The following is a 15,229-nucleotide window of genomic DNA, read 5'->3' on the forward strand; positions in this document are numbered from 1 at the left end:
TTACCACAACTGATCATAAAAGCCAGGAGAAAGCAGCCATCTCTGTCCTTTTGGATAAGAGGGTGGTGGCGGCGGCGGCGGCGGCGGCAGCACCCTTCATAGTGGCGGGCTGTTTCTTGGTGGTCTTCATAGAAATGTACAGCTGTGATCCTAAGTATTATTCCAGGGACTGAAATTGTATGTTTCAATGGCATAGGTCCAAATAAATACTGAAATAGTTTTCAGTCTGAATTGTTGCCTTGTTTGTCTGTGGATCTCCATAACACAAACCTGAGCCTTGTTCGTTTTACCATTACTGTACTCGGTCATGTGATGATTTCTGGTTTTAAGCAAACAAATAGTCGCTTAGAGTAGAGAAGACAACCCACATAACCTACGGTTGTTGACCAGTCCAGGGGAAGGAGGGGGAAAGGACAGAAGACTATGTGAGAGCGTGTTCTTTGGAGGCGTACAACTTTAAACTGGTGAACATTGATAACAATCGACCTAAATTGAGCTGAAATCGGTTTTTGACGATACTCTGATATTAAATGATGCATAAATAAGTACTTTTTGCCCTTAAACAAAATGGCTCTCAAAACTTCCAATTGGGGTAAGTCTATACTCCTGGAAGTCTTTCTCTATGGTTCTGAGGAGCCATTAAACAGGAAAGCGGGCAACCTCTTCCTGTCAGCAACGTAAACCTAAGTGGATGACGCGGCTTGTCTGCAAGAAGGGCAGCATTTCTATGGAGAAAAACAGCGTGGGCGCACGCGCATAATTACGTCACTCCAAAGCGCCCCTTCACCTGCGAGTTGCCGCCGGAGCATCTAGTTTGCGCCTGCGCAGGAGTGTAATACCCGATAGGGTTGCTTTGCGAGAGTAAGGAAATGGGTGTGCGCGGCTGCTTCTTAAAGGGATAGAATCCTGGATAGAGGGAGCCTGAGTAAAGGAAGAAGTCGCCTGAACTGCAACCTGGAGGGTAACAGAGGAGAGAATAGGACGGAGGTAAGATAAGTCTGCTCTTTTCTTAACTAGACCATTCCTGGATTCTTTCCCCAAACTGCTCCCAATTCTCACAATCCTCTTCTCGCTATTATGATTCTCATCGAAATTCCTATTTTCGTAATATCCCTTTTGTTCAAATATAGGCTGATTTTTGGAACAAAATACTCAAGGATTTAGGTTTGGAAGAATATAGCCCCCTAGGGTAAAATAATTATTTGATTTGCAGCCTTACGCTAAGTTAGCCGGTTGGTCCATCTCGTATTGTCTACTCTGACTGGTAGCATCTCTAGGGTCTCAGGAGGAGGACTTTCTCAATTTGAGATCCTTTTAGTTGCATGGCCAGAGATTGAATCTGGCTCTTCTGAGTGCAAAGCATGTGCTTTCCAACTGAACAGTGGTCCATCCCAATCAATGAAATATTACAGTTGGCATCTGATGTACACTGCAATCCTTTGCATCAGAAATGAGTCCCACTGTATCGGCGAGGCTTACTCCTTGGTAAGTGTGCATAGACTTACAACCTTGTATGCCCTTATTTAGAGAGATGAAGACACACTCATGTTTCTGGAGCTTAGGAAGGACTATTTAGAAGTGTATGGATTATTTTTTTTAGGGCGCAGCTGACAAAGAGGTGATGTGTATACCTCCATGTGAAATATTGCATCCATCTACCTCCCTTTCTGCCCCCCCAATTATCATTAATTATTCCTAAAGCCCTTATCAGCAAACAATCTGGTTTATAGTTTTCTTCTTGTCACTATGGAAGTCAATTAGCCAAGTCATAATTTCTCACCATACTTGAGATACTTCTGCAACTGAAAATGAGTTTGAACCTGGATCTCCTAAGCCCGACGCATATGGGGGAGCAGGTAATGTGCAGGACTTGGACTGGGGAGACCGAGCTTCAATGTCCCCCCCCCAGCTATGACGTTCACGTGGATGACAGAGCCCCATTCCCTATCTTTCAGTCTAATCTACCCCACAGGGTTGTTGTGAAAATAAAATGCGGGAAGGGATGTCTGTGCATACCTCTTTGAGCTCCTTGGAGGAAAGCTGAGATATCATGTAATAAATGAATAAGGAAACACTCTGCGGTACCACACTAACCATCTGTATCAGGAATGGGAACTCTTGGTCCTCCAGATGAGGCTGAACTACAACTCCCATCAGCCCCGCAAGCATGGCCAGGGATGATAGGAGTTGTAGTTCAGCAACAGCTGGATGGCCAAAGATTCCCCACACTTGATCTACACATATGCTTACCCATATTTCTCTATTCCTAAAGCTTATATTGAGCTGGGAGCTTAACCTGCCAGGAACTTGTTTTGAATGCTAAACCACCCAGAGAGCTTCGGCTATGGGGTGGTATACAAATGTAATTAATAACAACAACAACAACAATAATAATGCTAACAATGAACATGAAATAAACAGTATAGTAAGGAAAGGAGGGTTTCTGAGTCCCTGATTCTGCAAGAAACCATAGCTAGCCTTGTGCATGTCTAGGAGTATCTTGGTGAGAGTGCAGTTTCTGGGTAGATGACATAGCCTTTCAATATTTTAGGGGGCATGTTTGTAAACACCACTGTTCTCATAGCACTGATCAGATCATGTACCACACCCTTCCACTATTATTTGTATTTACTTGTATGTTTATTTATGGGATAGCCAATATGGTGCCCTCCAGATGTTGTTGGACTACAGCCCTTATTAGCCCAAGCGAGCATGGCCAATGGCCAGAGATAATGGAAACAGAAGTCCTATTGCATCTGGAAGGCACCACATTGCCTACCCTGTTTTTATTAGAATATTTATGTACCATTTTTCCAGGAAGTTCAGTGTGGCTTACCAAATTATAGTTTGAAACCAACCATATAATATCATACGACAACACAGAGACAGCCACAGAAAACAATACTGAAAGCAGCGTTGACTATCAAAAGGTTTATGCTCCTTCTGAAAAAAACCAAAAAGCTGCTTGTTTCACTTCCCACAAATATGGAGCAATTGCTGTAAAGATACAGGCCTGATTTCTACCATCCAGATCTGCTGCAAATATGTCACCAACAGTAAGACCTGATAAGTAGTCCTCAGCTGGCAAGTGGGCTCCCTTTGCACATTTCATGCTGCCTTTTAGCATGCCTATATTTATTCTACAATAGCCTACCCTCCACCAATTCAATATCTCAGACGGCAGTTTTGCTAAAGATTAGTTCTTTGAAACTGTAATTGTCCTACAGGCTTTTATCAGGAAGAAGCTGGTGTAGTGTAGTGGCTGAGCTATGAATCAAGAACTCCCTGGTTTGAATCTTACCCCTGCCCTCAACTCACAAGGTGCTTTGGGTAAGTGATTCTCCATCAGCCCCCCCCCCCACACACACACACAGACTGCAAAATGGGGGATAATACTGACTTACAGGTTTGCTGTAAGGAATGCAACTAAATAATGCACACGAACAGTTGTGAACACTTGAAAGCAGTATACAAATGTTAACTGCTGTTTTTACCCACAGTTCAAATTATACCTCTGCAGCTGCTGTATGTGAAGCGCAGGTTGAGCGCTAAATGGGCACCTTGGTGTTCATATGCAGGCATTTGCAGGCATGTGCACTTAAGACAAGATACACCCACCTACAGATTGAACTTCTAGTGACCCCGGTGCCCTCCAGATGTTGCTGGACTAGAGCCTCTATTAGCCCAAGCAAGCATGGCCAATGGTCAGAGATAATGGAAACAGGAGTGTGATGAATCCTGGAGAGCTCTAGCACAGGGGTTCCCAAACTGTGGTCTGCAAACTTTGTTCAGGTGGTCTGTGGCAGGCCCATATTGAATATTCATATTGTTTTTAATTATATTTGTATTGCTTCTTTTTATTGTATTGTAATACAATACGTATTCTGAAATATAAGAAAGCAATAAAAATACAATTAAAAATCATTCAGCAGATAGCACAGGGCATTACAGTGGCTGTAACAGGCAGAAAACTCACTAAATGGTCCGCCAGGATCCTCAGCAATTTTCAAGTGGTCCCTGGGAGCGCAGGGGGAAGCATGGGAACCACTGCTCTAGCAGGTAATACTAACACACTTAATCAGGAATCCCCCAAAGCAGGGACAGATATGCAAAATACAGACAGTGGGAGTGTATGTGGAGATCCCCAGCGTTCCCCTTGTTGGAGTTTAAAGCACTTTCTGTCTCCAGACTTTCTGTCTTTTCCATCCCACTGTCTCAGCCCTTCTAACCGCATTGTGCCCTCTCTCTCTCACTCCCGGGCCTCGCCAAACTCTCTTCCCTTTGATGGTTTTGGTAAGGGAGTAGGGGATGATTGTCAGATTAAATGAGAACAGGGTTCTTGTACCTTTTAAATAAATATTCAGAAGCTACAATGTCTTCTACAGAACTGTGCAAGAACCCCAGGCCTCCACTGAAGTGGTGGGGAGGTCCCAAAGCCCTCAGTCTGTCTATGTGGCTTACATACAGTCCTAACCATGTTATTACTCAAAAGTTAGTACCTCTGAGTTCAGTGGGATTTGCTTCCAAGCAAGGATGCGTAGGGTTGCAGCCCTAATGGATTGAGGACATATGGGAAATTGTGATGTATGGGGAAAAGAAATAGTGACTGTGGAACAGGGAGGGGGGTTGTAGAAGAAAACACGTGGATCGGTTCTAGATGTTTTTAATTGTTTTGATAGTAAGTCAAGGGGTGGTGGAAGAGAAGAGGCATTAAATTATTTCTGGATGTGTAGCTAAGGATGGTGAAAGAGCAATTGAACTGAATTATTTGGGTTAGTAGGTCAACAGAACTGCTCTGATTCTGTGGGCTTTAACTGTTTAAAATACAGTAGCATTTTGCTCATTTCGCAGAATAAAAGGATTTAAAACTTCTCGTTTGGCTGTAGTCATGGTTCACATTGAATGTTTGCAGGGGAATGAAGTACAGAGTCTAGAAATCTTGCTGCGTCCTTACCTCAAACAGGGATGGAGCTTAGGAAAACTGGTAAGATTTTAAATTGAGCCAGGATTTACCTCGGAACATAGGAAACTTGCCTTATTCTGAATCAGGCCACTAGTCCATCAAGCTCAGTATTGTCTGCATTGTCTGAGAGCAGCTCTGTAGGATTTCAGACAAGGTTCTTTCCCAGCCCTACCTAGAGATGCTGGGGATTGAACTGTGGACCTTTTGCATGCAAAGCAGATGCTCTACCACTGAGCTACAGTCCTTACCCTGTTTTTAATGACCAAATTCAGCTGTAAGTGTCTCTGAGCATATGTAGAGTACTTTCCCCACACTACAAAGTAATTTTAGTTGGCCAGGGTACACCGGATATGAGCAAGGATGCTGAACCCCTGAAGCTATTATGTTACAAATCAAGGGTTAGGTGGTTGACCAGTTTTGAGATAATGGGACTTTAAAGTTGTAGCTTCAGAAAATTGATGATTACTGGAGATGGGTGTGGAATGATGCAAGATGAACACTATGGGAATAATAAAGTTATGTGTCTTAAGGGTGGTCAGTTGGAAGAATGTTTATGGGTGTGGGGAGGGAAGCTAGGATGGGGATGACAGAATAGAATCGTATATAACCCTCTGAAAGGTTAAGAATTTAGAAATGGAGAATAGGCAATGGTTGGACATTCCTCTAAGTGTGGTGGAATAATACTCCTTTGCTCAGTCTGGTTTTTGTTGTTGTTTTAAGAAAAGCCTTCACAACTGAAATATAAATATGATTCAGTTACAATATATTGCCCTTCAGTTCAACAGCGCCTTTCCGGTTGAAGCACAAGGACTGGTTATATCTCGTCCCTGCCTGGTGAGATCATCCCTGCTTTGGCTAATGGTGTAGCAAGGGGAAGGGTTTTGTCTCGCAGCACACTAACGTCACCACCTTCACTGAACTTCAAGAGTGGCTGAATAAATGGAGCAGGAGTGCCTGGCTCTTGTTGCTGCCTGTGTTCAAACCTCTCAGTTGCTAGTGCAACAATGGATGCTCAACAGGCGCAGTGTGATTTTTGCAATAGCGAGGATTTTGCAGCGGAGGCGTTTCCGCAGATCAGCTGCAGTGCTGAGACGTATCCTCTCGGCTAGCGTTCGGCGGAAGAGAGCCCTTCTGCGCCTTCACCGAAATGCTATCGTCTCTGTAGTCACTATGGTGTACTCGTCTTCTCCTGCACTCCACTACGAGCACGAGCTGATGGCCTTGTCTGAGCGGTCACACTGGATGCTTCCACGGTGCAGTGAATGGTGGGAGCGGATGATAAATTCCGAGCAGGATGACAAGTGTTGGATTTCCTTGTTCAGAATGTCACGATCTACGCTGATGTACATTGCCGAGGAGCTGCGCCCTGCCCTGCAGCGTCGAGACACTGGCATGCGGTCACACATCCCTGTTGAAAAAAGAGTTGCCATGACCATCTGGAAGCTAGCTCACCACGACAGCTACAAGACCGTCTCGGAGCTCTTTGGGGTGGGAATTTCATCAGCTTGCTCAATATTTGAAGAGGTGTGCGAGGAAATAAACAGCAGGCTGCTGGCCCAAACAATTAAGCTGGGAGACCCGCAGGAGATCATGGAGGGCTTCAAGGAGATGGGTTTCCCCAATTGCCTTGGCGCAATTGATGCAATACACATCTCCATTCTTTGCCCCCCATTCTCTGCCGACTCCTATATTAATTGCAAGGGCTTCTATTCTATGGTGTTGCAGGCACTGGTGGACAGCAAGTCCCGTTTCACTGATATCTATGTTGGCTTTCCTGAGCGATCCCATGACTCCCGCATCTTGCACAACTCTCCTTTTTTCAACAGCATGGACGAGGGTACTTTTGGGCCACAAACTCCAACAGTGCTAGAAGGTGTTTCAATGACCCCTGTCATAATTGGGGATCCTGCGTACCCGCTTCGCCCCTGGCTCATGAAGCCGTATCCAGCGCCCAAAACTGGCGCCCAGGAGAAATTCAATGAGAGACTTGCCAAGTGCCGAGCGTGCGTGGAGAGAGCTTTTGGGGTCCTGAGAGCACGCTGGAGATGTTTGCAGATGAGGCTAGATGTGAGGGAGAAGCTCATTCCTGTGGTCATTGCCACATGCTGCATCCTGCACAATGTCTGTGAGATCAAAGGGGACGAGTTGCTGGAGCCATTGGAAAGTCCTGCAGCTGCTGAAACCCAGAATGCTTCAGCCAGGCCAAGGGTGCCGTTATCAGAAGCTGGACTGACCAAGAGAGCTTGCCAGATTAGAGCTGCTTATTGCTCATATTTTGAAAAGAACCCTCTGTAAAAAAAAAAAAAAAGTGGGGGGGGGCTCATTTGTCGATGTAACTTCAGTGGTATGTTTGTCCTCGTAGTATGGAGACTGTGTTTTATACACGTCAAGTAAAAAGTTGTGATTTTGAATAACCTATTGCTTTATCTTCTGACAAATGGTTTTTTTAAGGTAATGGCTATAGTGGAACTAGAACCACTGATGGTGTAAAATGGAAAGGGTCAGAGAGCAATTTTTCTGAGAGTTGTGGCAATATAAATCCTCTTTGTCTCTAAAATATTAACAAAAAGACACAGCACACTTGCCTAATAGCTCCAGCAAATGAAAGTGTATTGATTCATTCTTTACCCTGTTAGAAAGCACACTATGACTGCAATCCTATGCACACTTACCTGGGAATAAGTCTTACTAAACTCAGTGGGACTTTCTTGCAGCAGCATTCTATCATGTTTACCCAGAAGTATCTCAAAATATTTGGGTTGGCCAGTCCCATATCCAGATTTTGGGGGTGGGGGGGAATCCACAAAGATTCTGAAAATGCAGGCCACTCAAGTCTCTCTAATCATAAATGCAGCTTTTATGCTACTTTGCTACATGAAGTTAGCATCTTCTGGGTGTCATCCAGAAGTTGTTTGAGTGCTGGAGTTCATTTAGTCACCTAGGGTCTTTTGAGGTAAGATGAATGAATTTCATGGGGAATGGCTGGCATATGATTTATTTGAACAGGTAACCAGGAACCCACATAAAGAACCAGTTTGGGCAGTCATATCTTAGCTTATTTAGCCAAGATATAAGCAAGACTTTTGCTCACACCAAAACCAGGAATCCTCTAATTAATCATAATTTCCAAGTTTGGTCAAAACAAGAAACTGTGGTTACTAATAGGCTTAACTAGAGCGTGTACCAAAGGAAGGAGCAAAAGGACTATGTGCAGAGGCAAAGGGCTTCTATCTATTTCAGCCTAATAAACCAAAATACAACTGTCCAAATACAGCTGATAACTCTTACTTCCTATGTCTGGGCAGACATGGTTTTATTCCAGCTTGCAAATCAGAAATGTAGGCAACACTTAAATCGTGGTTTCTCAGTTCGGATGTTGAGCAAAACTGATTTAACAAACCAGGCACATGGGAAGAGATAAGGGAGGAAAGTCCCATCCTCATTGCTTGTTCCTCCTCTTAAAAAAACCAACAACCTTTTTTGGAGTAGCAGTGTTAATGTCTGAAGTGCACCATTTCAAGAAAGGAAACAAGAAAAACACTTTTCCTTGCTTCCGTAATGAAGATTGTTCTAGGACAGCTTATTTTTCAATTGATAGGGAAACCGAACACAGAACGAATGCATTCAAGATGGCTGCTATTGCACTAATGCCCTGCTTGGTATCTAATTGCTAAGGAATGGCCAACTTCGAGGGGAGCATTCTCAAGCTCCAGTGGAAAGCACTAATGGGTGTGACTTGGTGGCACGTGCTCGGCAAATCCTTTCACAAGCCAATGTTGTGCAGACACACAGAATGTGTTGAAAAATAGTTTGACTTTGATACGCTATTTGTCACAACTAGAACATTGGGCAGCTGGTGGGGTCATTTTAACAATGGTTTTAAACAAAATTGTGGCGTGTCCCTCTACTTAATATACTGTATATATTAAATAAATTATAGTGGTGTGTGGGAAATCAACAAGAACCAAATGGCATTCATAGCTTCAGTATTCCTTAGTTGTCTGACATTCTCCTTTTTAAATTGTGTATTTGATTCCTGCTTTTTATTTATATATATACACACACACACAATTTGTTGTATTTGCATCCTTTCTCAGACAGCACCTTTCTTAGTGGCCAGGATTTAAGTTGCAGCAGAGCTCACCTAGGCTTCGCTATAGAGCACAGACGTTCTCTGAGAGAGTCTCTGGATTGTCTCCAATTAAATTCTACTCGAGCAGACCCAATGAAATTAATGAAACTAAGTTAGTTGTGTCTCATTAATTTCAGTAGATCTGCTCTGAGTATGACTAACATTGGATACAACACTCTCTCACAATTGAGGGCTACTTCCAATATTACAAGTGCTGGCTATGCACAACCTACCTTAGAAGATCGTGGGCAATGACCACACATGTAGAATTTTTGCTGCATATACATGTTGTGAAGACCACCCTGTGTGTACTTGTTACATATGATAATCTACATGTGCTTACCACGTTGTTTCCTACAGGGGAGTACCTCCTGCGTGATGTTTGAAACAATCTAGAATTACCACAACTATCCCACCCCCAACACAAATACATACGCATCTGCGATCAGGGCTTCCAGGCAGTCTTAACCTCCTCTCTCCTGATGCATCTTTATTTTAGCAATCAAATGGTGATTTGGGAGAAGGATGCTGGAGGATGGATATGAAACAGGAAAGGTGGCAGGGGGAAGGAGGCAATACATGGATTGTCTTAGCCATTTGAGGATATGGTGGTTGCTGTGTGAGTTAGAGTGGTGTGTGGGAAATCAGTGAGAACCAAATGGCATTCATAATTTCAATATCCTTTAGTTGTCTGATATTCTGTTTGAAATTGTGTATTTGATTCCTGCTTACATACATTCTGCTGTATTACATTAAGAGCATTTAGAAGGGTGTTGAGAAAACTGATTGAGGAGGACCTGGCAAAATGGCATTAGCAGAACTTTCTGTGTTGGAGAAGATGAGAGCAGCCTTGCTGAATCAGGCCAAAGGTCCATCTAGTCCAGTATTGTTTCCCACAGAGGTCAACTAGATGCTTCTGGGAAGCCCATAAACAGGGCATTGAAACAATAGCTATTACCAGCTATTGCTCCCCAGTGACTAGGCTCTGAGGCATGCTACCTTTAAGCCTAGAGGTTGGTTATAGCCATCCCTTACTAATAGCAAAGTTATTCTCCAAGTGGGGATGCTTGTGTAGCCAATACTGTGCCATGAATGCACATGAGAGAGGTACTATCAGGCTTGGGGAAACATAAAGGTTAACAAAAGAGCCAATAAGGGCTGGACATGCTCAGCGGCTATAGAATGTTGGCTCCTCATTGGGGGAAGAACAGGGAGGGAAAACAGAATGTAAAAGGGCTGGCTGGACTTCTGAATAGGAGCCTCCATTCTGCAACATTTTGTTGCAGGTTCCACTTGTCTTGATCAATAGCCATTGGTATTGCCATGAATGTGTGTGTAAATCCATCTAAGCTTGTGGCCATCACCATATCTTGTAGCTGCAAGGAAACACTGGTGGACTTAAAAAGTGCTCATAATGATAGTGGGGACTGAGCAAAGGGCCAGTCTGTATGTTAAGAACATAAGAAGAGTTGGCCATCCAGCTTTCTGCCCTCAGAGTGGCCAGCCAGATGCCTACGGGAAGCCCGCAAGGAGGACCTGAGCACAACAGCACTATACACGTTTGTGATTCCCACCAGCTGGCATTCAGAGGCATCCTGCCTTTGACAGTGGAGATACAGGAAATCGCATGTTGTACAGTGATCTTGCTAGTAGCATGCTGAAGTAATTGTTAGTAAGTTACTTGTGTGACATAAAACACACAAACATGTATGGTATATCTATATCGCAAAACAAGTCTGTGCCATGGAACTGCACACACACGTTATTCTCAAAAAAGACAGGGAGAAATTGCCTCACAGGGCCGGAAGGATCAAAGGAGAGAAGCCTCACATGACAAATGCTGGGAATAAAATATAAGAAATCAAATAAATGTAGTGTTTAATTTCCCACATTATATGCTGTTACTCATTTTGTGAGCCTTCTCGGTTGGTGAATTTTGAGGCCAGACACAAAGATCAGCATTCCTATATTCTTTTTTAAAATAACTGTGTATTTAAACAAATGGGGGGGAGCAATTTTATAAACAGCAGTGCATCATGTGGTACATTATACTTCTGGATGTGACAAAAAATGCATTAAAAATTACATCCATGTAAAGCTTTTTTCTTCCTCACCCCAACAGATCATGGCATAGTGTGCCATATGTGGAGGGTGGTGTTACAGTATCATTTGGTCTTTTCATCCACAGAAAGCATTCCCACATTCTAAGACAGGACTTTGCAGTAATGAGATTGCTATATTGGGTGAAACATAGGAAATAATTCACTGTTGCAAATGCCCAACTCTTACCCATAATTCCAGATGTTCCTTTCCAATTTCATTGTGTTGAGATTTGCCACTTTTATTAGCAACATAGAAAATGCAGGGAACCTGTCAAATATGAAAACCTCACCTGTGTTAGCTTCAGTGGCAAGTTTTCTCTTACAAGCAGAGTCATCCAACCAACTAGGCTGATGAAGAATCTTGCTGTTGCTAACTTCAGACATTCGCAAGTCTAAGTTAGTTTTTCAAAATGGATAGATTTAGAGCTAATTTAGGCATGTAGTACCATCTTTTCTGAGAGCTACACTACCTCAGCATGCACATGGAGGGGTCTAAAAAACCCGACTATCAAAATTTATTTCTTAATTTATGAATTGTCTTTCACATGTGTCTCAAGGCAAATTACCAACATGCAATAAAAACAGTACAAAATAAAAACTAAGAAACCCTTTTATCCAGCAACAGCAACTCCTGTTTTGTTCTTTTGTTTATGTTCCAGAAAGGAGATAAGAGTTAGGGTCCTCCAGATGGATAGGCTTGATTACCTTTACCTGTGATGCTCTGACTGACTTCCTTCCGTTGCTAGACTGATATGTCTTAGGGAAGTTTATCTGCCCCTCCTCCTTCCGCCCGTTCCTTTTCTTCTTCGACTGTCTGAGAAAGAGGAGACCCCTTTGTCTGTCCTCTCTCTCTCCTAGCCATGAGGGCAAAGTCCCAAGCCTGGGTGTTGTGCCTCCAACTTAGTTAGTTAGAACTAGGTATGCCGTTCTATCTACTATGTATTTCTATAAATAAAGTAGCTTTTCTTATTTTACTAAGTCTCAAGTCTCAGTGATCTCAATGCAGGGTAAAGACCTGCTTTCTTAGGTAAATGCACACACTGGCACACACGCATTTCAGACCACTGTCATTCTGTGCTTAACAAATATACAAATTTACACAACAGTTTTTGGAAAGTACAAAAAATGCATGTGAAAAGTGAATGGGTAAACTTTCTATTTACATGGAGATCTTGATGCAGAGTTACTCTCCAGTGAGCAAATTCCCATTAAATGTTCAGGGGGTACAATTATACACCCACATGTCTGAGAAATTATGAGACCAAATGAATATATTTTGGTATTAGTTCCATTCACATTTCTGGGTCTCTTAAACACTTTTTGATTTTTTTTAAAAAAAGAAGCTATCATGCTTGCGGTTGTACCATACAAAGCGCAAAGGAGATTGGGACCCATGGCCAGCCTTTTCCATCGTTTCTGGCTGTTCCAGCAGAAGTTTCAGCTTCTTCTAGTGCTGGGATGACACTACAACCTTCTTACCCTCACTCTTAGGGCTGATCATGGTCATCTGCTCCCTGCTGGGCTCCCTACGTGTCTGCCTGGAGCGACACCCACCTCTGGTCACCTTCTTCTTTTGCCTCCTTTCGTTGGCTGTTGCCTTTGTCGGTTTTGCTGCCTACATCCAGTCACATGATGTTCAGAACCCTGATGTCAAAAAGGTGAGCTAGAGATGAGCACCCTAAGTAGAAAATCATACCAAAGTGCTTGGGATGGAATTGGGTTGTCTGGTCATAAGAATGGGAGACTTCAGGAAGCAGTGGTGGAGATTCCACCTTCCTCCTTGGTCTCTTGCCAAGTGCTCCACCAACGGAGGGATTGAGCTGTCATTCTATTGAAACTTTCAGGCTGATTGGCTGTCTACCAAGATGGAATTTCATTTTCTGAGAGCTACACTAATTAATTCTCTCTCAAGAATAACACTGCCTGTGTTGGCTGTTATTACCATGCCATTGTGTCCCAACTTAAACATTTGTGAATTACAGAAGTGTTGTGGGGTTGTTGCTTTTTTATATATAAAGGTGCTATAGGAAATTGTTCTTGAATGTTCTATCATTTGGAGAAGGGAGGAGCAAAAGGAATATGAACTTCAAAAATACAAACCTTTATATTTGTGGTTGTAACTACTTTCTGTAATATTCAAAGATCCAGATGCTCTGACACTTTTTAATCATAATTTTTAATATAGTGGCCATCTTTCAGTTTTTAAGCTGTTAAGAACAAAAGGGAATTTTAAGAGGCAAGGTCATGTGAAACTGGAAAAGTATTTTAAAAGGCAGGAGCAAAGGAAAAAAAGCAGCAGTAAAAGAGAACTGAATCAACTAAGAGTCAATTCTCATCCCTTTTTCCTTCCTCATCTCTAAGGACTGGAATACTCTGCTAAAGTCTCTGGCACACTTAATGTTCTGTACCCCAAATACGACGCAGGAAAATGCCTTGACATCATCTCCCTCCACAATCACTGCTGCGACCCGTACAACAATCTCTGTCACGGTTGGCCTGACTTTTGTCCTCCACAATGGGACAGATCCTCCCAATGGTACACTCCTAGGACTGACAGTCAGTGGGGAAAAATTGGGTCTCAAAGGTGAGTGGTTCCCCGCACCTGACCAATAGAAACATCCTCTCAAAGATTTTAGGAACTCCTGGTTCTGTGTGTCTCTCCCCTTGACTTTTCCTTCCAACTACAGGTCCAGATGCCCAGGAGTCAATCCATCTTTTGGTCATCATCATGAACTCAATCTCCCATGAGAGCTGCCTTAGCATCACTGCACCATCATCCCTTCTCCCCACAACCAGGTGAGCCAAGAACTTTAGCTGCAAGGACTTCTTAACTCATTAATGCAATACTCCCATCTTGTCCCCAGACAACCACCTACATGTGTGATAGAGGAACAGGACATGCATCAAGAAGAGACACGGATTTGTTATCAGTCACATTACCAGGCTAATCCTGCCCTGTCCAGCATGTTGGATCAGGTAAGACGTGGGCGCTGGCAGTAGCTGGACCTTGGGATTCTGGGTTTCTTCAGGATGCAAGCTGATTATAAGGGGAGGAGCATTTACTGTTGCACTCCTTTTACTCTCAGGCGGATCGTGCCCTCTGCAGCCAGCGTCTCCTGATGACAAGTGCTTTCCTTCTCTGCCTTTGTGTCATGATATGTTGTGCAGCTGGCCTGTGCTATCCTAACCCCAGAGACAAGTGGGGGCAAATCTAAGTGGCTCCAGCAAATGGCACATCTTCATTCTGTACTCCAGAGAACCCAGGTGGCCTGCCCCTTTGCCCTCCTTTCTTTAAGCACCCGGATCCCACAATGCTCACTGTGTTTCAGAACTAAGTTAGCCCATGTACTGTTACAGTGACTGAGGCATGAACAGAATTTGACTTGCTGTCTTGGTTCACTGTGGTGGGGTGACTATATGAACCCCTGTGAAAGCAGATGAAATAATAAATTAGATATAAATGATAGGGGTATTTGGGTGTGTGTTTTTGTATTGTAAAAGACTGTAACACAAATTGAATCATATATTTTTCAACTAGTTACTCGGGGAGTGTGCCATGTGGTAAGGACTACCATAGCATTATTCTAAATGGTATTATCTTTCATTTGTCAGTAAATATTCTATTAAAATTAGGAGCTTTGGTTACAGGTTCTTACCATAATTTCATTAGCTGTTCCCACTTCAAGGGTGAATAATATAAATGGCGTCACAAAATGTGATAAGAAACTCAATGTTATTTTTTTGCTGAAGTGAAGTATTTCATGATTTGCTTGTTTATTGTTTATATTTTATGTATATATCCACATTTTAATCAAAAGATATAAAAAGCACCTTACAACGATTTTAAAATACATAAGACAAGAATCTATAATAAATCTTATCACAACCATAATAAAAGCAGAAAGTTTCAAACCAGCAGGTAGATCAAAAGCAGAAATTAGAATAGAAATTACATATTAAAAACTTGCTGGATTTTTTTTTACAAATGCTTAAGTGTTAAAAGGAGCCTGGCAGATCTCAACAGCAAGGGCA

General features: G+C 42.8%; 1 protein-coding gene across 6 annotated transcripts; it reads left to right on the forward strand.

The window, feature by feature from the left end:
- The first annotated feature begins 539 nt into the window (after positions 1–539).
- TMEM219 (transmembrane protein 219) lies at positions 540–14,661 on the forward strand. 6 transcript variants are annotated; one of them, XM_061590145.1, is made up of 7 exons: positions 717–987; positions 3,228–3,330; positions 12,689–12,855; positions 13,559–13,781; positions 13,885–13,993; positions 14,062–14,173; positions 14,284–14,661. In XM_061590145.1, the coding sequence occupies exons 2-7, from the start codon at positions 3,270–3,272 to the stop codon at positions 14,410–14,412; spliced, it is 801 nt and encodes a 266-aa protein (XP_061446129.1). In that variant the 5' UTR covers positions 717–987; positions 3,228–3,269; the 3' UTR covers positions 14,413–14,661. The 6 variants fall into 6 exon arrangements, with proteins under 6 accessions (XP_061446125.1, XP_061446129.1, XP_061446130.1 ...); XM_061590146.1 differs by lacking the exon at positions 3,228–3,330 and having other exon boundaries at positions 721–987; XM_061590143.1 differs by lacking the exons at positions 717–987; positions 12,689–12,855; positions 13,559–13,781; ... (1 more) ...; positions 14,062–14,173; positions 14,284–14,661 and adding exons at positions 4,913–4,984; positions 5,741–9,261 and having other exon boundaries at positions 3,242–3,330.
- Positions 14,662–15,229: the final 568 nt, after the last annotated feature.

This window comes from Rhineura floridana, chromosome 11 (genome assembly GCF_030035675.1).
Source record: "Rhineura floridana isolate rRhiFlo1 chromosome 11, rRhiFlo1.hap2, whole genome shotgun sequence".
NCBI classification, from domain to species: Eukaryota; Metazoa; Chordata; class Lepidosauria; order Squamata; family Rhineuridae; genus Rhineura; species Rhineura floridana.